This window comes from Zonotrichia albicollis, chromosome Z, assembly GCF_047830755.1.
Source record: "Zonotrichia albicollis isolate bZonAlb1 chromosome Z, bZonAlb1.hap1, whole genome shotgun sequence".
Lineage (NCBI taxonomy): Eukaryota > Metazoa > Chordata > Aves > Passeriformes > Passerellidae > Zonotrichia > Zonotrichia albicollis.
The window spans coordinates 21,267,186-21,294,194 of NC_133860.1; the positions used below are offsets into that span (position 1 = coordinate 21,267,186).

The following is a 27,009-nucleotide window of genomic DNA, read 5'->3' on the forward strand; positions in this document are numbered from 1 at the left end:
GAGTGCTTCAAGTCAGAGGTATAGGTTGGCTACTGAACAAGGTAGCCAATGTAAACACTGGTATCCTTCTACCGTCTCTTCATGTTTGCATGCCTCATAATACCTCTATTTTTACTTGAATGAAAAAGGAAAACAAAGAATACTAAAACTGAAGGCTTCTTATGGTTCAGAGAAGAGCAACATTCACTGTGCAGCATCTGAATCCACCCAGTAGCAAATTCAGGCAGCAAGGTCCAGCTACCAGTCTCAAAAGAACCAAGAATACCAAATGTGTCTGGAAAAAATAACAGTCAAAAGAAAAGAGTGGAAGTACAGAGAACCTAACTTGACAGGACTGCTATGTGCAGGAGTTGCTAAGAGCAGCAGCTGCACTCAGGAACCAAGAGCTGAGAAAATCATGGTGAAAAGGAACGCACAGGAACAGAGATGGGGACAGGCTTGAGAGGAAGCTGGAAGGAGTGCTGTGTCACACACATAACAGAGAATTTCAACAGCAAGCTGCTACTCAGAGCTAGCTTAAGACGGGCTTCGCATTGTGTAACAATGGTTAAATCCACAGTAGCTGCCCTGCTTGGAAGAGAACCTAGAGTTAACATGAATATCCCTTCATCCATCTAGCATTTCTCCACATCCCATTGCATATGCCATTACAAAAGCACCATGCTAGTGTGAGTTCTTATGGGCAACAAAGCCCAAATTAGCAAATTCAGTTTCCATGCATATTGCCACTTGTAATCAACAATTTTTCACTAATATCTTAAAATACTGTCCTTTATGCCTCAGGCGAAGGAATAATACAGGAAAGAGCAGGTGAAACATTTACTTTCATCCACTAACAGGAGGAAATTACTTTATATTTCTGAAGAATTTTTATTAACAGCAAGTTGTTTATCATTTTGATGTGGGGTAGAAAGGACAAAATAAAAGACCAAGAACGCGAAGCAATCAGAACTACTGGTGGAAGACTCTACAGCTCTAATAATAGTAAAACACCCCTGAAATAGCAGTGATGAGTAGACATGTTGAGAAAAAGACAAGAATAAAGAAGGTGAGATAACACTCACATCTACATACTATATTCTGAAGGAAGTTATTGAAGTGCTCCAGGTGGACTTCAAACAGGTAGGTATAGAAGAAATGGCATTAAACACATTTAATGAGGTCATACAGGACCGCAAACATCATGTCAACAGCTACATACATAGCTCACAAAAATTATCCTGATGTTTCTGTTCTAATAATATAGCCTGTTTGGCAGAGTTTTTTCTTATGACTACATCAAGCAGACCATGAAAATGGAAGCGCAAAAAAAACCCCTACTCTACAATCCTAACAGGTTTTGTACACAAATCTTGTACATACAGATTTAAACATCTGTGCCCAGAAAGGGTTCTTGGATGTCAGTGAAATTGCAGACATGCACTCAGCAAAATAAAGTATGTCCTTCATGAGCAGAAACCCTTTCACCACTGCTCTGAGGCTAAGTCTGGGAAGCATGAAGACTAGAGCACAGCTGATATTTCTCACATTCAAGGAGAGACATACAATGTTAGAAGATAGCAGGTCTGGAGTATATAAACAGAAATACATTATTCCCGTTAATTAAATTGTAGGCCCCATTACTACAGGATGTTGTGAAGGATAAATGGGTTCTAAAAGAGATTAGATGAACTCACAGAGAATAAAAGGTCTGCCACAGAACATTAAACACAACTGTCAGGCTACAGCTGGGTCACAGAGATCTAATTGCTGTCTGCTGAAAGGTGCTGTGATATGCTTGAGAAACAATCACTTTATACACAACCAGGCTGCTATACCACAATCTTCCTTCTTCCAGCTGAAGACAGAACAGTGGGCTTGACAGACCCTTCCTCTGATCCAACATGAAAGTTCTTTATCCATGCTTCCTTCTCCCACAGAGGCAGGTCTGCAAATACTGCCTTATCAAGCTTTGAACATTGTGTCTTTATTCAGAAAATTATTCTCTAAGATCTTCTAAAGGAGTTAGAGTAACATCTGCAAGCTGAGACGTTCATTACACTGACATTTAAGGTATTTTGGACAACTTCAGATCAATCCAGTAAATTGGGAGCAATGGGTTGCCAAGAACCATACCACCGGAAACCAATAATTCTATGCTACAAAGAATTTTCTTAAATCTCAGTAGCAAACCTTGTAGAAACCTCGTGTGCACATGATAGCTTTAGACTCAAGGACAGTAGGTTCCAATTGGACATGAACAGGGAATTTTTCCCTGTGACAATGGTGAGACATCATGACCAAGAGAAGCTGTGGATGCCCCATCCCTGCAAGTGTCCAGTTAGGCTGGATGGGGCCCTGAGCAACCTGGTCTAGTGAAAGGTGTTCCTGCCCATGGCAGGGGGTTGCAAGCGGATGATCTTTAAGGTCCCTTTCAAGCCAAGCCCTTCTATTGTTGTATGATTCTATGTCTGCAGATAATTTGTTCCAGTACACATGACTAAAAGGGGTTTAACGTGATGGCATTAAAAAAAAACCGAACAGCTACACAGTACAACTGACCCACACTATTGCTTCAGTCTTCTATCAAATGCAATGAACCACCTTTCAAGCTGACTCATTGAAATTGCATATATTTATATTAGTTACTCTGTTGGTCTGTGTACATAGACTGAGCATGTGAAATATAGCAAAGGCCTTGTTCAGGAGATTCTTCTGCTGGGAGGAAGTACTCTCAAGCAGCCAAGTTCAAGATAGTTTCACTCATGAGGTCCCAAACAATGCCCAAACGTTATGGTTTGAAACGTTTTAAATATCAATTTGTAAAAAAACCCATCTGATTAAATTAGAAATTTCTCAAAACGAGTTTTTTTCTAGTAATCTTTTCTCCTTTTCCTTAAGAAATTATTTTTATACGAAACTGGACCTCCCAAAAATCTGGTTTTGTTTGTTTAGTTTGGTGCTTTGGTTTTTAGGATTTTTTTGAAGTTCTATCATTGCTAGTACAGCTGGAAATCTTTGCCTTCAGAAATAAATGTCTGCAGAAGTGAGAAGACAACTTATTTTTACAACCACTCTAAGAAAAGTGCTCTAATTGCATAGGAACACAATTTTTAGATTAATTTGCTTTAAATTATTGTTTATAAAGTGTTAACAATTCAGACTTTTTGTTTTATTTTTGCATCAACAGTGACTTTATTAAGAAAGATATAGTTTTTGGTCTTCTGCACAGAAGTAACATTCCCATTTCTTTTTTTTTCCCACAAATCATTTCTTCATGGTGAACTACGTTTTATGTAGCCATAGAATCAGAGAATCATTGAATGGCTTGGGTTGGAAGAAACTTTAAAGATCATCTACTTTCAACCCCCTGCCATGAGCAGGGGCACCTTCCACAGGGCCAGGCTGCTCAGGGCCTTGAATCCAAATGTCTGTCAGCACAGACCAACACAACAAATATTTTAGCTGCACATAGCAATTTTTTCTCCAACTGAAGTGAACAAAAATAGGCAGTTGTGCATGTTCTAAAATACTCTGCCATATGTAGATGTATAAAATACAGCACCAGAAGAAGCACTGGAAGAGGATGGTGGGATCACCATCCCTGGAAGTATTCAAAAAATGAGCAGTCTGGCACTTAGTGATATGGCTTAGTGAACAGGGTGGTATCCAGCAGAACGTTGGACCTGATGGTCTTGGAGGTCTTTTCCAATCTTAATGATTCTACAATTCCAAGACTCAGCATGATATTTGGAATCCAGTATTTTTTGGTATAAATTGTACTATTCCTCTGAGGGAAATCTTATGCAGACAAAACCCTGAAGTATTTTACAGCAAAGCACTTTTCATGTATGTTAAAACACACAGACTCTGATTGAAGAGACCCCGCAAGTGCACCCAAGTTTCCTCAAGTTGCATTGACAATTTGGATATTTCTTCCAAGAGTTTTGGCTCCGATGAGAGAATCTTAAGATGTAACTGAAAATGAAAACAAGCAGTTAGTGAAACAAATACAGATTAAAAAATTAAAAGGCTGTTTTCCCCATCCAATTCCAATAGTTTGCTTTCAGGAAATGTCCCAAATAGGGAAAGGACTCTTTTCTTTCAACTAATTTCCTCTATTCAATGCTGGTCCCCCCTTTTGCTAGTCTTTACAAACCATTTTTCATGTCCTACATGGGATAAGGCAGCAAAGTGTCTTAAATATGCTATAGTTTTACTAAATCCTCTTCTGGCAAGGCTGCTGAATCTATTCTCATCACACAGTTCCCTAGAGGGTAACTTTCTCCACTTTCTGACCTGCATCACAAACTCCTCTTTAGTCTAGAAAGGCTAGACAGATGTGCGAAGGTCAATCAGGATTATTATTTTAATTATCCATGTTGCACACATCAAGAAGAATGATGTCAGCACACACTATAGTGATAGAGATGGATGAGGTCTCCTTATGTGACAAACAGCAACCTTGTTAAAAGAGAAACAAGAGTAACCTTCTGAACTTGCTGAAATTATTACCACTTAATGGATGGAATATTTATTTTCCAGGCTACAATTTAAATATCTAGGAGCCTTGACAGAGCTTTAATTTGAAAGATAGTTGGTTCAGTCTGGATAATAGACAAAATTCTTTACTGTGAATGTGGTGAGGCACTGGAACCCATTACCCAGAGAAGCTGCGGATGCCCTGGTATTACATGTGTCTGAATGTCTATAACAGTGTTTTCCAAGTAAGCTGCTATTAAGTGCTTTCACATTATTTCATAAATCAGAGTATCTAAAACACTTGTGCATCAGAAGGGTTTCAATCTTCCGCAGAACCACTTTATCTCTAAGAGTAACTGTTACTGTGCTTCAGTAGAGTAACTAACTTACACACACCCTAGGACAAGTTCATTAGCTCTCTGATACTCAACAGGTAACACAAGAAAGGCAGCCCACTGCCACGGAAAGTAGGTCAGGCTTACAAAGTCTAGTGATAAATCCAACAAAATGTCTAATTTATTTCCCAACCATTGTGTATTAAATTCTTTGCTTATTTAAGATGGTAACATAACTTAGCTTAACAATTAACAACCACTAAGAAGTTAGGAATGTTACAAAAAAAACCCCACAAAAACAATTCTAAGAAAGGAATACAAGAACAAAACCTGTCTGGCAGGGCCCTCTTCACAACATCTTTTGTTTTGCAAGTTTTTCTTGATTATCACCAAATGAGCTGCCACATCATCCAATACATTCAGTTAGACATTTTAAAACCATTCTCAACCAAAATCACCTCAGATAATTTTAACAGACAATTTATAGCTTTTTAGTATAACCGTTATTTTTAATAGGACTAACATAAATTTCGTAAGAAAAATTTTACCTTTAAAAATAGTGCCAGGTACGCCTGAGCAAGTTCGAAGTTGTGCTTCTTGTTCAGCATCATCCCAATCATTCTCATAAAGCTCAGCATCACCTCCATTGAGCCCCCACCTTCAGGGGCCAGACCCCGCAGCTCCACCTCAATATTAGATGGTCCCAAGCTTTTCAGTAAGTCAAGGGGAGCTTTATCTGTGTTAGAACATTGGAGGACACATTATCAGTAACATCTGCAAAACAGAATCTCACAGATCCTTCACAAGACAGGCTTATTCTAAAATTTTTAAGTAGTGACTATGAATTTCAAGTTTTTACTGTTTCCTTACTTTTTTTGTTTTCAACAAAATGTCTCCCTGTCTTTAATTTACTGTCCCAACACATACTAAAATTACAGATGCACTTCATTTGTAATTGAAAAATATAAGTAACATCTTCGCATTTGTTTCACTTTTTCCCCCTCTTCTGTCTTCTAAGTTAAACAAAATTTCTAATTAACCACATAACATTGTCATTTAACATCTCTTGGCAGAAAAAATGTACATACTTGATATTTTGAGCTGTTAACTGTGACTATACTCTGAAAGATGGAGAACACTACTTTTACTAGGCAATAAGCAAAACTAGAGACCTTTGGCTGCATCTAACAAATTATTACTTTTGTTAAGTGAATGCCTGGAGGGTATTACAGGAAAATCTTTTTCACAGCAGAAATACCTGCAATTTACAAACTTTCTTCCTCTTCATAATTGCTCCTTCTCAGGACTTCTACTGTCCTACCTGATGACCTATGAGGATTTCATCTATTTCATCTTTAAAAAGGAAGCAGCAAAAATGTTTGGTTGCAAAAATGCAACTGATAGTTATAACATTTTTAAAATGTATGTGATTAATATTTCTTTTGCTAAGAAGACCAACTTTATGATAACTAATGGTATTAGGCATTGGTTAATATTCCTCAGGTAGTATAAATCAGTATTTGATTCCAAAAAACATCATTAGCTAGTTTTGAATATAACAGATTTTAACAGTACTAAACAGATGCATTAAACAGGTTTTTTTTATGACATTAAACAAAAAGCATGGAACATGTTGTGAGGTTGATACACGTACAACATGGAAAAGGCTGCAGCTCAATGCGGCCAGCTCAATCTTCACACCTGACCTGAGGTGTGAAGCCCTGTTTCCCCCCCTACAGTAAACCAGGATGGTTTCGAGCAGGATTCCTTTTATTTGCACGACCCAGTCATGTTGAAAAGAGATGGCTGCAATCCAGCCCGCAGCGAGCCATGCTCCCCACCAGCAGCCAGGATCACCAGGCGCCCTGGCTCTGGCACAGAGCCGGGGCCCTGCAGCAGCCACGGCCTGAGGCAGGCCCACGTGTCCGAGCACATCAGTGTGCACTTGCTCACTGGCAGAGCCAGCCCCACGAGGCTTTTAAACATTCACCTCTTCTGAGTGGCTCTGAGGCACTTCAATACAACACTGTCAATCGAAGTACAACAAGCAAGGCAGAAGAACACACCTTGTTTGTGACAGATAATGAAGTTCTGCACACAAAAAGTTTTAAGTTGCTTGAGTAAGCTGGTCATCTCAAGAGAGTTTAAGCAGGGGTAGAAGAATTCCCCACAGAACTGCTTGTGGACAAGCTACTGTCCATTTACATTCCCAAATCGGCTATATTAGCATAATTTAAAAAAATCTGCTTCAATAATTCTGTAGCATCACAAGATAAACATAAAAAACAGCTGATGCATTCCACTGGTAGTTTAAGTGATTAAATTTCAAAATAAACTGAATGTTCAAAGAAATCCAACACCTTATTTTTGTATAATTTATTTCTTTTGAAGCTTTAAAATACAGGGCAATGAATTAACACTGTAAGTTCACTGCCTGGTGAAGTAACCTTTGAAAGGAGAAGTTGTTAGGCACACTATGCTTTTTACGTTTCAGTGAATCACCACACTATTCCTTTTCAAATAAGTCTATTCCAAATCAATCCCTTCCTTCTTTCCTTCCTTTTCCCAGAAATAATGCATGGCACCTTGTCTGGGTGGTATAATCAGTTTTCAAAAAAGGTTAATGAAAAAGGAACCCAGTCTTCTTTCTCCATAAGGGTTTTAGCCAGAACTAGGTTCCATGCTACAAGCTGCAGTAACAATGGATTTTTGTTCTAGTGTAGCTATCTATGTATTAGGTATTATACTGTACTATGAGTATTTTTTTTCTCACATCTGTTACAATTCTGACATAAAAAATCACGTATGTATCAAAATAAAAGCAGCAGCAACATTTTTAGTGAAATATTTCATTAACTTACATTCATTGGTGCTCAGGGCTTCTTCAAGATGAATGCAGAAATCAGATTTCTGCGCCAGCATCCCAAGGTTTACCACCTTTGACTAGACCACAAAAGCACAGCAGTGTGTCCATGAATATGCAAACACATTTTTACAACTCAATCACATTATTTTTCTACTGAAAGAATAAGACTTTGAGAAATAGAGCAGTAATACAGTGAGTTAAAACTGGTTCTTTAAAATCTAGTGATTTAACCCAACATTAAAAAGCATTTGAGATTTCTTTTAAAATACACTATATAAATACAATTACATTGATTCTTGTTTTTACCTGTGTATCATTTTCCTCCTCTGGGGGAATGTATCGGGGTATAAGACCAGGAAGTGTTGGGATGAAGAAAGGTGCTGATTTTGGAACTTTTGGTGGCTCTCTCGGTTTATTTTTTTTCTGTTAATTAGATATTTGAATTAAAATAATTATCATCATAGTAAGAGCATGTGGGAATATTTTGTTTATAAAGAGTTTCCTTTTTAAAATACTGTGAAAACTCTAAAGATTAACTGAAAAGTAAATACACAAGTATAATCTTTTACCACTAATTATGAAGCTACTATTATTTAAATTATTATTTAGCAGAAAAACAACTCCTGTCCCAAATCCCAGGAACTGAAAAGCACCACATATACTTCTAATGCAAAATCTTGAAAAACACTTGAAAAGCAGGATCAAGTTTCATGCATTTCAGAGAAACAGGGCAAATATATGGATGTATGTTGCTTTTTGCGCAGTTTCAGTACCTTGATAATATCAAGGTTGAGGAGATTTTTCCACCTTGATTCTGGTAACAAGGAAAGGGTCACCAGCTGCTCTCCCAGTTGCTCAGGTGAGACATATTCTATCATTTCATCACATGGCTCTTCATCTCCTGACACATCCACATCTTGCAGAAACAGATATCTTTTATGAACATTCATATTCCTCATTCATTTTTTAAAAAGTCAAGCCCAACACTTTTACTTATTTTTGAATAACAAATGAATAACAGTTATACACATAGGTGCTAACATAACACTGAGCTAAAAAGCTACAGAAACAGTCTGTATTAGCCTTATGAAATATTAAATAATTTTAAAATATTATAGCTAAGATGTAGAATTTAATAAACAAATTTCTAATGACTGATTTGTCCACTTTGACTGAAGTTATATAAAAGCAGTTTCCAGATTTAAAGAAAACAAAATTTTGACAGTAATCTCTGGTTCTTTCTGAATAAATATATACACAGTAATTTTAATTCTACATTATAAAGCTGTGAAGTCCTTGCATTTAGATCCTTGCACCATATTCACTACCTCATCACAACCTCTTCATAGGTATGACTGGAGTGGCACATAAAAATGAAGAAAATCGCAACATTAATGCACAATGTCCCACAAGGTAAGTTATAGTATCAGTCACTTGATTTTCTCTTAATTTCCTGTGTGATCTTGACCAAACAGGTCTGCTTTCCTTTCTTTTTGTAAAATATTACTTGGCTAAAACAATGAATCTAATAGACAAGCCTGAAACAACAAAGGAATGTAACCCATTAAGAGCCCATAGCATCCAAGCAGGAACTTTACACTTGCTGAAGACAGAAAGTGGATTAAAGCTGGAATCAGGACAAAAATATTCAAAGTTCTGGGATGAATTCCTGTCTCCCCAGTTTCAGTACATGGAGCAGGTATGTGCTTGCTATAGCAGCCATCACCACGAGGCATGCTCTAGCGGCCAACAGCTAGGTGTGCTTCTCCTCCAGATGGAGATTGAAATGCAGGCATTTCAAACTTGGACAGACAAGATCTCCATCTAGAGGACTTCTGACGCACAATCGCTTCCATTAATTTAGCAAAAAATTCCACTTAGGCCTTTCTTTCACTGGGCACAGGCACATGCCAGCTCAGCCGAGCCCCATCCTCTTGCCAACATGATATCCACAATGAATCTGTGGCATACAAGCAGGGGAGCAAACTGCAAGGGAAAAACAAAACACACTTTCATCTGAGGGTTACCTTGCATGGGGCAGGTGCTGGGGAGTGTCACCAAAGATGGTTCATAATCTGCAGGAAGGGGCCGTAATGACACAAGTGAATACAGAGAACGGTTTGACCTGAAAAACATAAGTCAGGCATTTTAAAAGCCATCTCCAGATGAATGGGAACAAGTACTTCAGACATAATTTATACTGCAGTCTAATACTGCTGCAGCATGGCAATTCACCAGGCTCTATTCAAGATTAGCTCTCCTCATCTACCAGATAAGCAGGAAATGAATGTGGCAATAGACTCACCTGAACATCTGAAACATAAGTGTTATGTTCAAGTATTATTGCCAAGAACATAATAATAGGCTGCAGGACCTCAATGTTCTTATTGAAGTGGGGGGCCCAGAGCTAAGCACAGAATTTGAAGTGTGACCTCAACAGCGCCCAGGAGAGGGGCAATAACTGCCCTGGTCCTGATGGCCAAAAAGAATATTTACCTGTGCCTGTGTTCCACCACCCTCACAATCAAGCATTTCTTTACAATGTATGATCTGAATCTACCTTCCTCAGTTTGAAGCCATTCCCCCTTTTCCTGTCACTCTAGGCCTTTGTCCAAAGCCCCTCCCCAGCTCTCCTGGAGCCCCCTTAGGCACTGGAAGGGGCTCTGAGGTCTCCCAGAGCCTTCTCCAGGCTGAACACATTATGCAAATACAAATTATTCATCCTGCTTTCACAGGATTATAGGGTAAAACTCTTAGCATATTTTCTTCAGGTTCGAAAGATGCACACAGATAATTCTGGCAAATTGCTTCTTTTGTCAATATAAACTAGGGCTAGGTAAAAACATCTGCTGTTATTCACAAGGAAGCACTTTTACTTAACCACAGGAAGGCCTAACAACTGAACACTCCTCACACAAAACTACAGCAAACATATATAACCTGAAATAATCTGTCAGCTAAATGGAAAAAAGACCCAAGCCGTTTTAACAGTGTGTCACTTCAGTATTGGACCTGAACAGTCCTTTGCTTTAAAGTTGTTTCTGGAGGAAACTGAACAAAACCGCATTTTCCTTCTGTGCTCATTTATCACTAATAAAGAAAAATAATCACAACTTTCATATACTGCCCAGAAGTCTCACACAGCAGAAGGAAGCACTATCTGAACAAAGACATTTCAAAGCAGTGGGGGAAATGGAGTCTAGGAAAACTTTACAAATGGCATAACAGGAACCCTTTAAGAGTAAGAAACCTTTAGAAAAAAAGAGATAATTTATACTATCTGAATAAGTAATTTAACTGTGGAAATTTCATGACTTAGGAATCAGAGCAATACAGAACACCTGTCCTAATCAGAACCATAGAACACAAAACACTGGAGATGATACTTCACAGGTAATTCTCTATTTGCAATAAAGGTGATTAAAAGAACTCTGTCTCATCCTAAAGTCTAAGTAGAAACAGATTACATACTCACCACAAATAAATTCCAAGATCATCCACATGTGCTGAAGCCAGAAAATCTCCTGTAGGAGACATAGTAAGGCTCACAGCTGCAGAGTCTACCAAAAAACAATCTATGAGACTATGAAGAAAAAAAAAACAACAGAGAAATTATCAGCAAAATAAACTTGTTTATCTGCACACAAATCCAAATACATTATATAAACAAAGCAAGTGAACAGCACTGTGCAACAAAGTCTCTACAAAATGCTTCAAAGTCAGATAAAGCGGGTGCCTCCTTAGACATCTACACCTGGAGAATATGTGATGAAGCAGTCAACTCCTTATGCCTAACACAAAATTTTTACTGGCCATAAATTCTGTATTTCCATTTAGGCCCAGTTACTCAGACTGACAATTCCTGTTCTCAGCACACTCCATGTACACCTAGTTAATACTAATGATAATGTTTCTAAAATAAAATATGAACTGCACAATGTGAAGTTTGATTATCTGCATCAATTTTGGCATTACTGTATCTTCAGCCTGATAAAACATTTCTTAATCATTCATTTCATGATTGCGGAAAATTGAAAAATACCATGTAAAAACAAAGTTAAAATACAACTATAATAACATTCTAGTAACATGTTATTATGCAATTATTTTAACAATGAGACATTTAAGTTCTGGATGATGCACTCTCTAGCAGACTTCCACTCAAGCCCAGGTTGACAGCATTGCTTGTCCCTTGCTGAAATACAAATTTCAGTTACTTTAAATTTTAAGTCAAAGTTTAACTTAAAGTTTACCTTGACAACCAGTTCACCAAGAGAAATAAAAAGAATAAACGAAGAGCGTGAATACTTTGTTCTTGTTTACAGCTCTACAGCCCTGTTCTGTTCACTAACCATAGAAAAAATATTGATGTAACACAGAACTTTAAAAAGTAAAATCTTATAGGCATGTATTTTCTTAGTTACTGAGCACTACTGTGATGGCTTGAGAGAGCATGTTGAAAGTAAAAGCCTTTTTCCCCTAGAGTTTTCCTCTGGAGTGTTGTATTCCCTATGCATTTTCTTAAACAGAGGCTGCAAATCTCAGGTAAGAGAAAAATCATTCATCACTTTCAATATAAAATATATAAATACTAAACCCATAAATCCCAAACTTTCATCACATACATTTTGTACACAGTGCACAATGGCAAGAAAAAATTTACCCTAGATACTTTCTCTTAGTTTCAAATCCATCTTTTTATGACAATCCTTGCCTGTAACTGAGAAATTCTATTCAATAAATCAACCAGAAAGAGCTCCAAAACAAATTTAACAAGAAATTAAGTTTTTCTACTCACTGAACTTAAATCCTGATTAAAATTACTGGCTTGTGGGAAGGAGCAATCCATCTACTATAGGAAATAAGATACACTTGTATTTTTTACACAAAAAGCTAAATGAATCCTGCCTTGGGGCTGAAGGCATCTCCCTTTATGCCTCCTGCCTATCTGCAAAACTGTGACAGTGGAAAGCATAATGTTGAGCTCACATTTAACAGGTCTCCTGAGCTGTTTCTTCTCAACTGCTTCATCCATGAACAGTCAGCTCATACCCCTGACTCCCCAATTTGTCTGTGCAAGCTGCAGAGCAGAAAGAAATATATGCACAATGCCTGGGCTCCTGTTTGTAACTTTCTGTACACAAAGTCATCATTTTTTCCCACTTTTAAAAAAGCCCTGCATTAAAAACATGCACTAGGAAGACCTGCACTGCATTACATATGGACAGCTAAGCACCACTGCCAAGCAAAAACAGATGTCCAGTTAATAGATGTCAGACCATTATTAAAGTCAGTTGGTAATTTTTGTAATGCTGGATTATAGAAACATGTTCTTCATATTTTTGTAAAAACACTACCAAAGCTGAGGCTTTAGAATACACAGTTCAAGAGATGCTTTCTCTACTTTCGAGTCACAGAGATAAAGCAAGCATCAAGCCATTTATTAAAAGTTGTTCCTTTTTTTCAATACACTCCTCTGCCTATAGTTACGGGAAAGCCTTGCCTTTACACACTGGAAATAATTTAACCTAAATACAATTAATAATTTAACGTAATTACAATTAAAACCAGGGTTTGTCATTTACCTGCCTGGATTTCAACTTGACCAGAATTTTATAGATAAGAGACAAAATATTTCATTTTTTTTTACATGTAAAAGACAACTACTGTCAGACTGCTTTTAAAAACATTACAAATAGATTCTTATTGTAAAGTATTAGGTTATTGAAGAAATGAAAACCAGAAGAAACTGATATTAGTCAATGCTGCAATTTTTTGTAGGCATATTACTTTGCAAGGGAAAGAGTGTTAGAAAGATGAAGACCAGAGTGCTAATTTCCTTCCCATCCATAGGAAGAAGGCACATTATATCCATCCTGTCCTATTTTAGACTATTTTAGTGGCTCTCATCATGCAAGAACAGTCCAATTGTTTGTTGAGATGCAATGCACTTCTGGGAGTAAAATGAGAACTTTTACAAAACTATTAGTATACAAAATTATTTACCAAACCATGTCAACAAAACTAATCAATCAAACTGAAACCTTTCAGCTCCAGGAACAACCATCAGAGCTGCACACTGCACAGCACTACCTTAAATTAAAAAAAAAAAACCAACAAAACTATCTGATATGCAGCTGAAAGAATGCACTGGCAGAACGCAAAGTTATTTCTCAGCCTGTTTTTTTCTGGGCTCCTGAACTTCTTGTGTGTACTTGCCTACTTCTCAGCCAAACTTTATTCTGGGAGAAGACTACTCATGGTGGGTCACAAGAGAGTATTTTTGGCAGTTGCAAGTACAAACAAATGAAAAATATAACTGATGTAAAGCCATGTTGTGTTGTTAAAATGAATGTAAGTGAAAACAGGCTTCTCTTTACAAAACCAACTGGAGTACTGACTGCATCCAACTCTGGGGCCCCCAGCACAAGATACATGAACTCAGAGCAGCTCCAGGAAAATGACTCAAGGCCTGGAACACATTTCCTATCAGGAAAATGAGAGAGCTGTGGGGTTCTTCACCCTGGAGAACATAAGGCTCTGGGGGAGACAACCTTGTGGCCTCTCAATATTAAAGGGAGCTTACAAGGAAGACTCAGAGAGACTTTTTAACAAGGCCTGTGGTGACAGAACAAGGGGCAGCAGCTTTGAACTGAAACGCCATGGGTTTAGATGGGATGCAGGGCAGAATTTTCTTACGATGAGGGTGGTTGAGCACTGGAACAGGTTGCATGAACAACCAGTGCATGGCCCAGCCCTGGAGGTGCTCAAGGCTAAGCTGGGGCACTGAGTAACTTGATCCAGAGAGAAAAGTTCCTTTCCATATCAAGATAGTTGAACTGGATCTTTGTTTCCAACTCCAACCACTCTTTGATCCTGTCAACACTTCAGCACATCACAATTCACCTTAAGCAATCTCTTGCCCTTTTGATTACAGTGATGCTTCCAGACAAAGAACAAATTCACACTCATTCACAGTACATGGAAACTCCAGGTGTCATCAACAGATGTTCAGGACAGTGTTATTCTGTAGACCCAGAAAAAGACATGCATTGCTAGCACTGAATACAATTAAAATAGTGGGCAGAATTGTTTTACCATGTGAAACTTCAACTGTCACATCTGGTGATAGATGATCAAGCCAGAAAGCTTTCTGCCATTTATCAGAACGGGGATTATTTCTTGTGCTGTATGTTTTAAAATTTACTCACCATCCAGAGGGAAGGTCCCAAGTCTTAATGGAACAATCCATTGATGAAGTTATCAGCCAACGACCATCAGGACTGAAAGTCTACAACAAAATAGTCAATTTAATGGCACAACCAATAAGCCAGTCCCCACAGGAGGCCCTGCCAAGATCAGACTGCTCCCTAAAACCCAGGTGAAATGGTATGGCCAAAAGGCAAAACTGACAGTAACACTACCAGAAGTGAAGAAAGAACAAAACCAGAAGCTTTTTAAGAACAGCCTCAAACATAAAACACAAGGTGTATCTCACTGTTAGCCACAGTGCTTCAGTCCTCTTTCATGGTAGAAACCTACTTCTAAGCATAAAGTTGAGTAAGTCAAGTAAATACTATTTTAGTGGCATTTATAAATAAATCTGAAGCTAAAAACTATTTCAGTTAACAGTACAATGAACTATTACATAAGATGTAAATAAGGAATTATCCATGTGCTGCATTATCTCAGATGTTTTCAGTTTGCTCATCTTTTTTATAGACACAGCTGAGATTTCTGCAGTTTTGCTCCTCAATGCAATTTTCATTATTCTCAGTGCTTTGTTTTGTTTGACCCCCAAATCAGCTTGCTGTTACAGTTAAAAGCTATAGTTAAATCACAAAGCACATTAAAAAAGAGATGGCAATTTGGCCACTTCACATTTCCAAACTAACATGACTAAAAGCGCTGTGAAGCTGAACTACAGCTTTACTGCTCACAGAGTGAACCCAGTGATTTAATAAATGCAGAGAAATCCACCAGCTGTAAAATCTGTTAGGTATCTGTGTATGGCACCTGTTACAGGAAATGGGTTAACAATTACCATGTCATTAATCCGTCCATGGTGTCCTGAGAATGTCCTGACAATCTTCCTGGTTTCTATATCCAAAACACTAATAGTGAAGTCATCAAAGGCAATTCCCAGAATACCACTGCCGAGAAACATCAACACACATGAGAGAGAATACTCAAGAGACAAAAAATAAAAACATCCTAACATTGTTCCAGGTATCTTTTATCCTAAAAATAACAAGTCTTACATTCCTTTAGTCTAATAAAATGTCCTGTCATCCTCTGTGTACTAGTCAGTTGTATTTCAAAGCATTAGAAGAACAAATTCTAATATATTCTAATCAAGAATACTGGTTGCCATTCTAGAAAAATATGTTCACCAAACGCTGTACACATGAAATAACTTCAGTTTCTTACCTGTCTCTGTGCAGCAGAATTCCACTTGGAGAAGAAGACAGTTCAGTGGAATAAACCAGATCTTTCATTTTGAATTTCCAAAATTTAATTAATCCTTCACTACCAGCTGTGATTACCAGCTGGTTCAATCCATCCACAGCTACCCCTCTAATGGCCCCTTCATGTGCTGCAAATCAAGAGAAAAAAGGGTATTATTTCAGAATTTAAACTTACCACAGAAATCAGCTGAATACCAAACTCTGTTTTGTTTATCTTTGCCTGACTACAATGAATGATCAGCAAGCATACGGCAATCTGAAAGCCACTTGTCAAGATGCTCCAGCATTCTAAGCTTTTTTTTATCTCTACACAAGCCAAATGGATTTCAAGTAAACACCTAGAATACAAGTAAGAAGTGCAACTGAAGATGAGTGTTAGCTCTTATTTCTGCTTTCAGTTTGGGGAAGTTTTTGTGATTGTGAGATTTGAGAGATTTTTGAATCACTTCAGGGACGCCTCCAAGAGGAACCACCACTCCAGACAAAATTTACAACTTCAGTTCAGGCACAAAAACTGGGAGTTTTCCAAAGCTGCTTCACACTGCAGTGTAAAGACAACACATAGCTCCTCTAGTTTTGGATCAATTTTATTTCTTAATCTATACCTAGGGCTACTGGCCAGTAAGCTAATCTAGAAAATTCATCCCACTATCAACCAACGATTTTATAAAGAGACTACTTCATGTTTGCTAAGCTAGGTGGCTTTTAGATATCCAGTAATCTTAAGGGCTCAGCAGGACTCTTTCCTTGTTTCTAAAACAAAAAAATTCAGATCACGAGTGCCAAAAAACCATGTATGAGAGTATATGGAATATACATAAAACATATATGTATGCAACTCTAAAAGGAAATGTCAGGGCACAGTCACATTATGTGCTAAATGTGCAGACGGGTAATTAAAAATAACACCATATGCAAAGAGCTGGACTTGCTCAGGATTTCAATTTTCCTTCCATTTCTAAGCAGGGGGCACAAAACAGATGGGAACATTTATCTAGGAGACAGAATACTATAAAACAAGAAGCCAAATACTGAAAACGTGACTATCTCAAAAAGAGTGGAGGCCAGAGCATCTCATTTAAGTGCTAATCATTGTGGTAACTGACAACTTTGTTTTAAATAAAACCAAGGATATGTTAACATCAGAGCTGTTAAAATTATCAAGGATCCTGTCCTTCAAGTCAGGTTTCTGACTGAAAGAAAGGATAGGGCACCATAACTAGAAAAACTGAAATGCATCCCAAATTCAAGTCAGATCCTACACTGAATTTTCATGATGACAGAACACGAGGTGACTGCTGCTCTGTTAAGTGCCAGTGTTTGGGAAGTTTAAGAGCCCTTACCTGTTTCTTTGCCATAATGCCCTCTGTGAATGCCAGACTGCATGTTATACACATCTACCTGTCCAGTTGACATCCCAATTACAGCAAAATTACCACACGATGTAATGTCAACTGCCTTTAAAGGGAATTAAAAAAAATCAATCAACAACACAAAGCACCTATGAAAATCACTCTTTAGGTGTCTGTCAAGTAGTGAAGTTGCTAGAAGTACACAGCATATTGGGAATGCAAAACACCAGTACATATTTGGGGAAACCTGCACAAAACAAATAAATTTTGTTTTTGTTCATCTCAAGAAAGCAGAGGGAGAAGCTCTTAAAATGAACAAATACTCAACAAGTAATAAATATGGCAATGCACGGTTGTGAAAGATAATGAAATCTTAGCTTAGAGGCATCCAAAAGAAGCCACAGGTAATATTATCAGCATTGTAAATTAAATAATAAAGATTGCCACAAATTCAATCCTTAAGACAAACGGCAAGCATGGCAACTGTTCTTTCATCGCCTGTGGTACCAATATGCACCCAAGTTAGGGTGAGGTCACAGAGAGTTTCAATAGGAAGAAACAAAGAAACAACAGTCTACATTTCTTTGGAAAGATACAGTCCAAAGAATCTAGCAGATTCTACTAGAATCTAGTAGAATCAAAAGAAAACTGGATATTTACAATTTAATTTATCTAACACCTAACTACTAAGCAAAATGTCAAAAAACCATGTATCACAAGACATAGGAGTTGCATTAACCCCTAGTAAAAATGTGGGGTGCCACAGCAATTCCTCCTTTAAAAAGCTGGTAAACCTCAGCAAACATTTGTATCCCCTTCACTGTGTGTTCGACACAATTGTGACCAGCTCAAATTGTAAGGGATTTTTGAGGTAATACCCTTCTTGCAATTTGGAAATACACTTCCCTGTACTGCCAAAAAAAGCTCTTCAGCAAAAAAAGAATCTTCAGCAATCTCATTCTCAGAGTAAGTTAATCAGCACAGGCATACAGACAACTCTACATTGTTGTGAGAGACTAAAGGCAAGCACCAACCATCTCTCTGAGCCAGAGAATAAGTGTATTTTAACCTGAATGTTTAGGGGAAAAGAACAGCTTTCTGTAAGACCATCAGCATTACAAACCAGCTCACTGGACACAGTGCTTTTTCATTCCAAGCATTATTTCTGTACCAACAGGAATCAAAATAGGATACATAGAGTGTGAATCTCAAGAAATCTTATCCTAAGTAGACTTACTGTTGCATATATGTCAATAGGTTTGTGTTTGCTGAATTCTTCTGGCCTCAGTTTGTGAGCCCCCATGGAGGTTTTCTGATAGTTCCAGGTTGTACAGGTTATATACCCCTGATGGCAGGCAACAATACCATCCCAATCACTCTGGTGTGCCACCTCTGCAGGGAAACACAGAGTCCTTTTAGAAACAGTCACTCCAACGTCAAACTTCAGTTCTCTTGATATTTTAAAGTACCTTTAGACAGAACGGTTCATATTTAGTGCTCTTGTCGCACACTCAAAAAGCTACCACTCAGAAATACCACAGGGCAAACAGCTGCACATGTGTAGTGTAAATATAATGTTAAAACAAAACCTCAAGCACTGTTTTGCACACTCTGCTCTGTGTCTTTGCACATTTTAACCTCTGCAGCTGGAAATGCATAACTCAATGTAAATGTTTCAAACTGGTTTAAATGGTTTAGACTGCTCAATCCTACACATTTCCAGCTGAGTGTCCTTAACTTTTTCTTCAGCTGGTGAAGCAGCAGAAGCCACCAGATAACGTCAGGTTTAAGAAATAAATCTGCTTTACAAAGCAAAATACTTCTTTTGTGTTTCCAGGAAAATTGTTTATCAAAAGCTCAGTATTCAAACTTTGTAGTCAAATATGATATATGGAGATCTAAATAATGAGCAAGTTTGATTTTTTTCCTGGAAATTTAAAAAAATTGAGAGCTTTAAACTAGGTACTTCTAGAACTTAAAAGATTAAAACAAGATACAAACTGGTTCACTTAATGGAACAAAGAGAACAATGTATTTAAATAAGTGGAAGCTTTAAATCTTCAAATACAGGCAGCTCTAATATGAATTTTAAAATTAATTAATTTCAAATATAAATCTTAAAAATTTACACACATATTTGCAACAAGAGTGTACAGGCAGTGAATACCACATAAGTCAAATGGCTCCACAAAATTGTAAATCCAGATCTTTCAACATAGGAAACAATAAAACATCCTCAGAAGAGAGAATATCTACACTTCTGACAAAAGAGATTTCAAGTCTGAAGAGGAGGTCATTAATTCAAAGAAGCACATTTTGATGAAGCAAATATAATTGTAATTCTGCCTAAAGAAGTTAGAATCATTATTTGCATACTGAATTACAAATTAACTGACCACTTGAAATTCAGCTTTAAAAAATTACTCAAATAAGTGTACTGAGGACTCAAAATCAACTGTAAGCATAACTAAGACTTCCTCAGCTGACAAAGATCATCCTCCACCTAGCTGCTGGTTTTGCAACCTGAAATAATATGTATATCTGTAGATTTTGGTTCCCATGCAGGAGATTTTCAAGCCAAGAGCCAGATAAGGATGTTTTAACATAAAATGCTCTTTTGAGATATTGGAACAGTTTACCAAGTCAAACGCAATTTTTAACTGTCACTCAGTAGCTCATGAAAGACCACAGAATAATCTAAATATAGCATGTGCTTCCAAAACAATAGTGTTCTGAGGGTTAAAAACTGAAATTAATACATGAAGATAACATATTCACATTTGTAAACCATATCAAAGACCACTCACCTGAAGCAAAGGCTGTAATTGGTGGAAGTGCCATCGTATCCAGCTTAAGGCCTTTCTTTTTTGATTTCTTTTTATTAATTGAACCTTAAAAATAGAAATCAAGGGACTTAGTCTCATTGTCAGAACTGAGAGTAATGGTTTAAAAGGGACTGTTAACAAAATGCAAAGCTCCTTTTAAATTTAGAAACATTTGACTTTAATAAACACAACCCTGTTCCCTAGGTTTGTAAAGCTAAGAACACTAATAGTTTGTGTTAAAATTCATGCAACGCTAAGCAAATCACCAGACTTCTACATTCACAGCTGTGAATTCACTACTCAATCTACTTGTTCCAGGATCTTGTGCTGAAATCCTGAGGCAAAGGTTCCCACATCACAGCTGAAAATGTGGTCCTATAGACATGACTATATAAAGCAACAAACAGCACCCAGACCTTTCAGTAACCAAAGAACACTGAATTTCAAATTAATGCCCAAATTCATTTTTATGCATCTTTTTAAACACGTCCAAATACATATCTAACAACATGGACAGATAATTAAAACTAAGAATTATTTGAATCTTTCTGATCCTTTCTCTCCCAAATGGAAGTGTTCCTTTACCATGGCATGATGTGCAAGTGGGGCTTCAGTCCAACTGTACACTGAATCAAAAGGACTCAAGCCAAGAAATAAGAACTGGCTAATAATTTAGTCAATTGAACAGAATGGAAACAGGGTAAAAAGCTGCAATTACATATGCTGAAATGGGAGCTGGTGCAGCCAGCTGACATTAAAATGTCATACAAAAATCATGCACAGTGTTTCCCACAGTGAAGTAACAAACACGGCCAGGATCAGAAATCTCTTTTTTAAAGAATAATCAAATACGACAGCACACTTATTGCAGGAAGGACTGAGTCTGCAGAATAAGGTGAGGTGATTAGGCTTTATAGAACAGCTGAAATGAAAATAAGGCCTGACTAACATTTACATATATGCTTTTCTGGCCTTCTTTTCACCTGTGTTTGTACTTTGACTGAGATACTTACCACGTCCTAAACTTTTATTGAACTTTTCATGCACAGTTGAAAAAGATTGCAATGTTCCATCTTGACCTAAGAAAGTATTAGCAAAGAGCAGTGAAGGGCAAAAATCAACTTTACATACAAGCTATTTAAGCAAGAAAAGTAAAAAGTAAGCAATAAGCAACTTCAAACACTGTAATAAGGTATTTACTAGAAATTCTGGTCCAAGAATAAATACAGATACACTCTAAGTGGCAGAACTAATGGAACCTAATTTTCTGTGGCCTACATGCCATTCCTACAACTCTGCCCTGCACATTATCAGAATGACCCCTCTTCACAGACATCTTTTCTATGTTCAGTTCGTCTGACTCTGTAATGTTCATGACATTAATGAAATTTTATGAAGTTAATTTGAGGAGATGCCTTTTCTAAGGAAACCAGTAGCCCATGAAAGGCAACCCTAACTCACTTCTGCTGCACAAAGTCTGATCACTGTTTCAGAAAGGAGGGCAGTGTCAGTCTCTCCGCACTGCAGATACATCAGATCTCAAAGGTCAAGTCCCTTTTCATTGTAAAGGTTGTGTTTGTGCCCTCACCACTGAAAAAGCAAATGTGAAGATTTGTTAAGCAATACTTAAGACTGAGATTGTGGTTTGTCTGGTGTGAGCTGAAATACAGACAATAAGTCACTAGCTGGATGACTCGCAAGAGATTTTAGTACAGGTAGTGTAATGCTTTCAAAAGTAGGCCATACAGACAATTAATTTCTTAACAGTAATTAGAGACCAGATGACGAGTCTCTATCATCTCATCACTTAAGTGGTCTACGGTAAAACACCAGCACTTCCCTCGCCTAGGGGGTCTTTTTAAATATGCTAGTTTCTAAGGAAGGGTAGTCACTTATGCAATTTTATACTCTTAGATTAATATCTCAGTAAAAATCAACCCTGAAAATATATATTACAGATACAAGTATGCTGCAATATATTACAAAGACAGTGCAAGCCACAAAGCTTGATCAAACTAGAGGAAAAAGTAGTTACTAAATGCATTACACTGCTTATTTTTCCCCTGCCACAACCAAATTTTTTGAGTTGATTACAGGCTTCATTCTGACCAGCTAATACCTGCTCAGAAAATAACAAAACCATTTTTATTCATCAAATATATAAATATGGATGAAAAGAGTAGCTCCTTTGCTATTCTCCTTTCAAGTACTTTTCAGCTTGCTGATGTGCTACTCTAGGGAAACACTACTTTCCTACTAGAGTAGGAAAACTCTAGTGAAACACTTTGTTACAGTAATAAATTATGCTGTTTATGTTAGCCACTTACTATGTTTCATAAACACATACAACACTTGAAATATAATCCAGTGTATTAACAAAACAAAGACACTTAGCTCTGCACGTTTTCTTTATCACATCAAGAAAGCAGACTGAAGAAGAATGGAAACTCATACCTGCACTAAGAATCTGCTCTCCGTTTTGTCCATGATATCTGATTTTTGTTGGCGGTGCACTATGTCCCATTCGGCTTCTCAGTACACGACCTGTACCACCTGGCCCATCAAAAATCCAAACCTGCACCCCAAAATAAGCAGAAAAAACCAGGCTGACAAACACTGCCTTGCCAATAACTGTACCTCTTGTCAGCAGAATGCGTTTCTCTGGGAGCTGGTGCAGCCAACTTCACACACTGGCTTTCAGCTTTAACCCTCAAACTTTGCAAGCTTCCATCACATCACCTTATTTGTTTCCTGCTGTTCATTCTGCCCTTCCACCAAAGCCTAGTGGCATCAGAGGACATGCAGCATAAGGGACTTTTATCAGCAGGAACTGCTTATGATCCAAAACATTATCAAAATGGATCAAGATTTAAAAGCATACTGGGATATAAAGTGTGGTTCTGGAAATGTGGATCCAAAGCTTTGTTCTTCAAGGGTACTACAAAGCAGTAAATGAAGCAATGACAACATAGCAGCAAATCTTTAAACTACAGTGCACTACAGCCCAACTCAGACCAGCAACTTGAGTTTTGTTGTATTGGTTTCAGAGAGCAGAGATTGTAACTCACCCGTAGAGCATTATCAGCACCATTAGTAATAAGAAGTGGCTCTCCAGGAACAAATGTCATGCCAGCTATTGCTGTGGAATGGGCATCTTGCATCTGACACATCAGCCTCTTCTCTTCTAGATCCCACAAAGCAATGTGTCCAACTGGGCTTCCAGCTGCCATTACTGGGTGTCCATCTGCTCACAAAAAAAAAAAAAAAAAAAAAAGAAGTTCAAAAAGTTTGTTTATTGACATTCAGCTCATCCCTAATGTCTTGTCACATCTTAAATCTGATGCTAGGCAAATCTATAATCACAAGGAAAAAGAAATCCCAAGTTGATGCTAGAAATAATATAGGCTTTAACAGAAATATTGTAGTATGTCTATCAGAAAAGAAACAAAACCCACTGATTAAAAAAATATTACTTTTTCATATCAGAGAACAATAAAATCTCTAAATCCAGCAATCAGAGCTAGAGATTTTGCTTGAAAACACAATAGGTATTGACACAAAAAGGCTCTCTTTCTACTTCTCACAAATCTTTCCACAATTTTCTCCTGTATCATTCCTCCTCAACAGGGTCTGCACTCAATCTATATTCTGTTAAGATTCACAAGATGATTCAAATGAAAATTAGATTCAGTATCAACAGCTCTGCAGGCAGGATCAACATTAGAGTAACTAGCTCTAATAATTAGGACATGTTTGTTAGACAAGAAAAAGCTGTGAATACAAGTCAAGATTCCCCAGTAACATCCATTCAGTATTCACCCAACTATTAACATTCTAACATTTGGAGGGGGAAAGACACTGCTGAGCAGTAGGCATGGACACTAAGGCAGGATGTACTGATTACAATACCTCTGACAACTGTGTACTGTATCAGCTCTTGGCACACTGTCAACAAACTTTTCTTTTCAAGTATACTGTATATCACTTTCTGTGCAATAAAAACACAAGAAAATGCTATAAAACACCTAGCATGACAAAAATGCATGATCTCACCTTTTCTAGACTACCTTCAGCCTTTGAAAACTGAAACTCTCAGCACAAATTTGATTCTGAAATGTTTTACCACTAACTGTTTTCCTCCATTTCTTTAGTCTTAATGCTTTCATACATATTTTCACTAAAAACACTAGGACTTACCTGTACGAAAAGATATTGCTGTGATGGGACCCCAGTCCTGTTGAAATTTCATCAGAGTTTCATCAAACTTAATATTATGTACAATGATATGACCAGATACAAGGCCGACAGCAACAACATCCACTGCTGGAGCCTGCAAGAAATGAAAAAATTCTGTTTCCAGAAGCTGGGACTACTGTGAAAAACACAGCTTTTGTGAGTTTTATCCTAGGCAACTGTGACCATTTCCACCAGCTGTCATCAATGCTACTGGTAAGTTTTAACTTACTTTTGTATCTAAAAAAAAATTATAGCAAATACATTACAAAATCTTTTACTGAATCAACAAAATCTACACTTTATCAAACTCCAAAGCAAAACAAATTTGGCAAAAAACTACCAGCGTCATGAAGCTTCATGATACACCTGCATCTTGAAATCTCTGTGACTTCATAACATCATTCAGTGAAGACTATAGATACGATGAAGACAAAACAGGTAAGATGTCAAATAAAACAGAACTAGGAATAGAGAAGGAGGAGATAATAAACCTTCAGTCCAGAGAGGGTTACTATAATTACCTGGGAGAATACATGCCATCTTTACTGATGTAATTTTAAACAACAATATTTTGCCTGCTGTTCTCGACCAATTACATATGAAAATAAAAGATAACGAAAAATACTAACTTGTTCAAGAGTTGTGACTGCAAAGCCCCATCCTGGAAACGAGTACAAGAGTTTGCTGTGAAAAAAACCATAAAAAAACCCATCAATCAATTAACCCTTGGGGATTTTCTGTGACACAGTGATTGCTTTATATGTACTGATACAGAAAGCCTGTGATACTAAGAAGTAAGGTTAAAAATAAAACTTATGGCTAAATTTTATTGAAAAGGCAGTGTTGTGTATTAATACCAGAACAATGAAATAACTATATGCCATGAACACATGAAAAAATGAAATATCTGTGATATCATGGCAACCTGACTTAGGAGAATGAAACACTGATTTATGCAAGTTGACGTAACACGTGTTTGCAGCATGAACATTAACTTGCAGTGAAGCTCACTGTACCTGTAACTTCCATGATTTAGAAAAGCAGCTGCTCATGGTAGGAATGAAACACTGACATTATGGGTGATGATCTACTGGGACACGCTCAGAGACAACTGCATGCCTATGCATCTCTTACCTGAATCTAAGCTCAAATGCTAGTAATTACCTCTACTCTACCTGCCAGCACTTCCTTGGACCCACAACAACCAAAAAAATCAAGCTTGGAAGATGGGAGGCAGGAGGTCTGAACATGTTTTTACTATTATTTTAAAAGCTTTCATGTGAAAGCTATGTGATTCCAAGAAATTTAAAAAAAAAAAATTCCTGAACAACCCCTGACATTTTGCAAGGAGATAACTCTTACAACACATAACCTGAAAGGCATCAGCATTCAGGGAGCAGCAGCATTCTTTGGAAACATACCAACTGAAAACCTGTGCCAGAAGTCAGTAAAAGATTCCACACTTAACAGTATCATTTGTTGCCTATCAAACTACTTGGAGCATTACGCACAGCCAAAGTATCAGGAATCTTACTTGGATCTTATATTCCATAGCTGCAAGGTTCCTTGTTCACTCCCAAGGAGAATTTTATTGAGATAGGTGCTGGGGTGCAGAAGTGCAGAAACTGCAAAAGTGGCTTTATCAAAATCTATCTGAAGATATTCTTCTGCAAAAACAGCAAGAAACAGTGTTAGTGCGGCTACCCCTACAAATCTGCAGGCTTGTACTCCCTTTGCAAATGTAAAAGGAGGATAGATGTTTAACTCTTCAAATCTGTAACTGGCTTTTCTTACAGGATTAGCTAACGTGTAACAGAAAAGGCTAAACACCTTTACAATGTAAACATCTGTTTGCTTGAAGGTGTATTTTTTCCCTGTAAGTCTATCCGGTACAACAATACCAGCAATACCATATCTTTATCTGATTTATATCTTTCTGAGGGATTCTTGCTCCTGCCTGAGCAAAACACCTCATCTGATTAGAATGCCTGTTTGTTATAGCAACTCCAAACGTCTAAACCTGGTTACAAACACTTTCAACAACCAGCACGCAGAGAATAACACTGGTCACACCAATGAATGCTTTCTAAAGAAACATGTTTGGGGCCCTGAAGCACAATTTCACAAAGCACTTGAAAATGGCATGAGAAGATGCTGACACATACGAAAAGATTATTCATTAGCATTTAGTCACACCCAGTCTGTTAGATACCAAGGAATTACAAGAATTAGAAATAATGTCAAAGATGCTCTATCACAGCCTTTACAAGCAAATGGAACACTAAAATGTAATTTTCATATAATCATTCTCTCTTTTACATCTACACGGAATCTCACTGAGCCTCTGCACATGGCAGAGTATCCATTAATGAAACATTACTGCGGGATTAGGACTTCAGATCAACTAAATAGCATGATCATGTAAGAATTTTCTTTTTTAAGGATAAATTGCTTCTGAATGTGTGC

General features: G+C 37.5%; 1 protein-coding gene across 1 annotated transcript in view; it reads right to left on the reverse strand.

The window, feature by feature from the left end:
- Positions 1 to 3,225: 3,225 nt before the first annotated feature.
- The window catches only part of WDR36 (WD repeat domain 36), a 28,839-nt gene continuing 5,055 nt past the window's right edge, over positions 3,226 to 27,009 (reverse strand). Inside the window, exons 5-23 of the mRNA XM_074532541.1 lie at positions 26,078 to 26,210; positions 25,173 to 25,227; positions 24,505 to 24,637; positions 23,376 to 23,551; positions 22,762 to 22,882; positions 21,321 to 21,386; positions 20,290 to 20,373; positions 18,720 to 18,874; positions 17,474 to 17,588; positions 16,093 to 16,258; positions 15,707 to 15,815; positions 14,874 to 14,953; positions 11,138 to 11,245; positions 9,690 to 9,787; positions 8,436 to 8,578; positions 7,969 to 8,085; positions 7,658 to 7,739; positions 5,345 to 5,532; positions 3,226 to 3,957 (exon numbers count right to left, since the gene is read on the reverse strand). Of these exons, the coding sequence (XP_074388642.1) occupies positions 3,808 to 3,957; positions 5,345 to 5,532; positions 7,658 to 7,739; positions 7,969 to 8,085; positions 8,436 to 8,578; positions 9,690 to 9,787; positions 11,138 to 11,245; positions 14,874 to 14,953; positions 15,707 to 15,815; positions 16,093 to 16,258; positions 17,474 to 17,588; positions 18,720 to 18,874; positions 20,290 to 20,373; positions 21,321 to 21,386; positions 22,762 to 22,882; positions 23,376 to 23,551; positions 24,505 to 24,637; positions 25,173 to 25,227; positions 26,078 to 26,210 (2,279 nt within the window). The 3' untranslated portion in view covers positions 3,226 to 3,807. The remainder of the gene's footprint in view (positions 3,958 to 5,344; positions 5,533 to 7,657; positions 7,740 to 7,968; positions 8,086 to 8,435; positions 8,579 to 9,689; positions 9,788 to 11,137; positions 11,246 to 14,873; positions 14,954 to 15,706; positions 15,816 to 16,092; positions 16,259 to 17,473; positions 17,589 to 18,719; positions 18,875 to 20,289; positions 20,374 to 21,320; positions 21,387 to 22,761; positions 22,883 to 23,375; positions 23,552 to 24,504; positions 24,638 to 25,172; positions 25,228 to 26,077; positions 26,211 to 27,009) is intronic.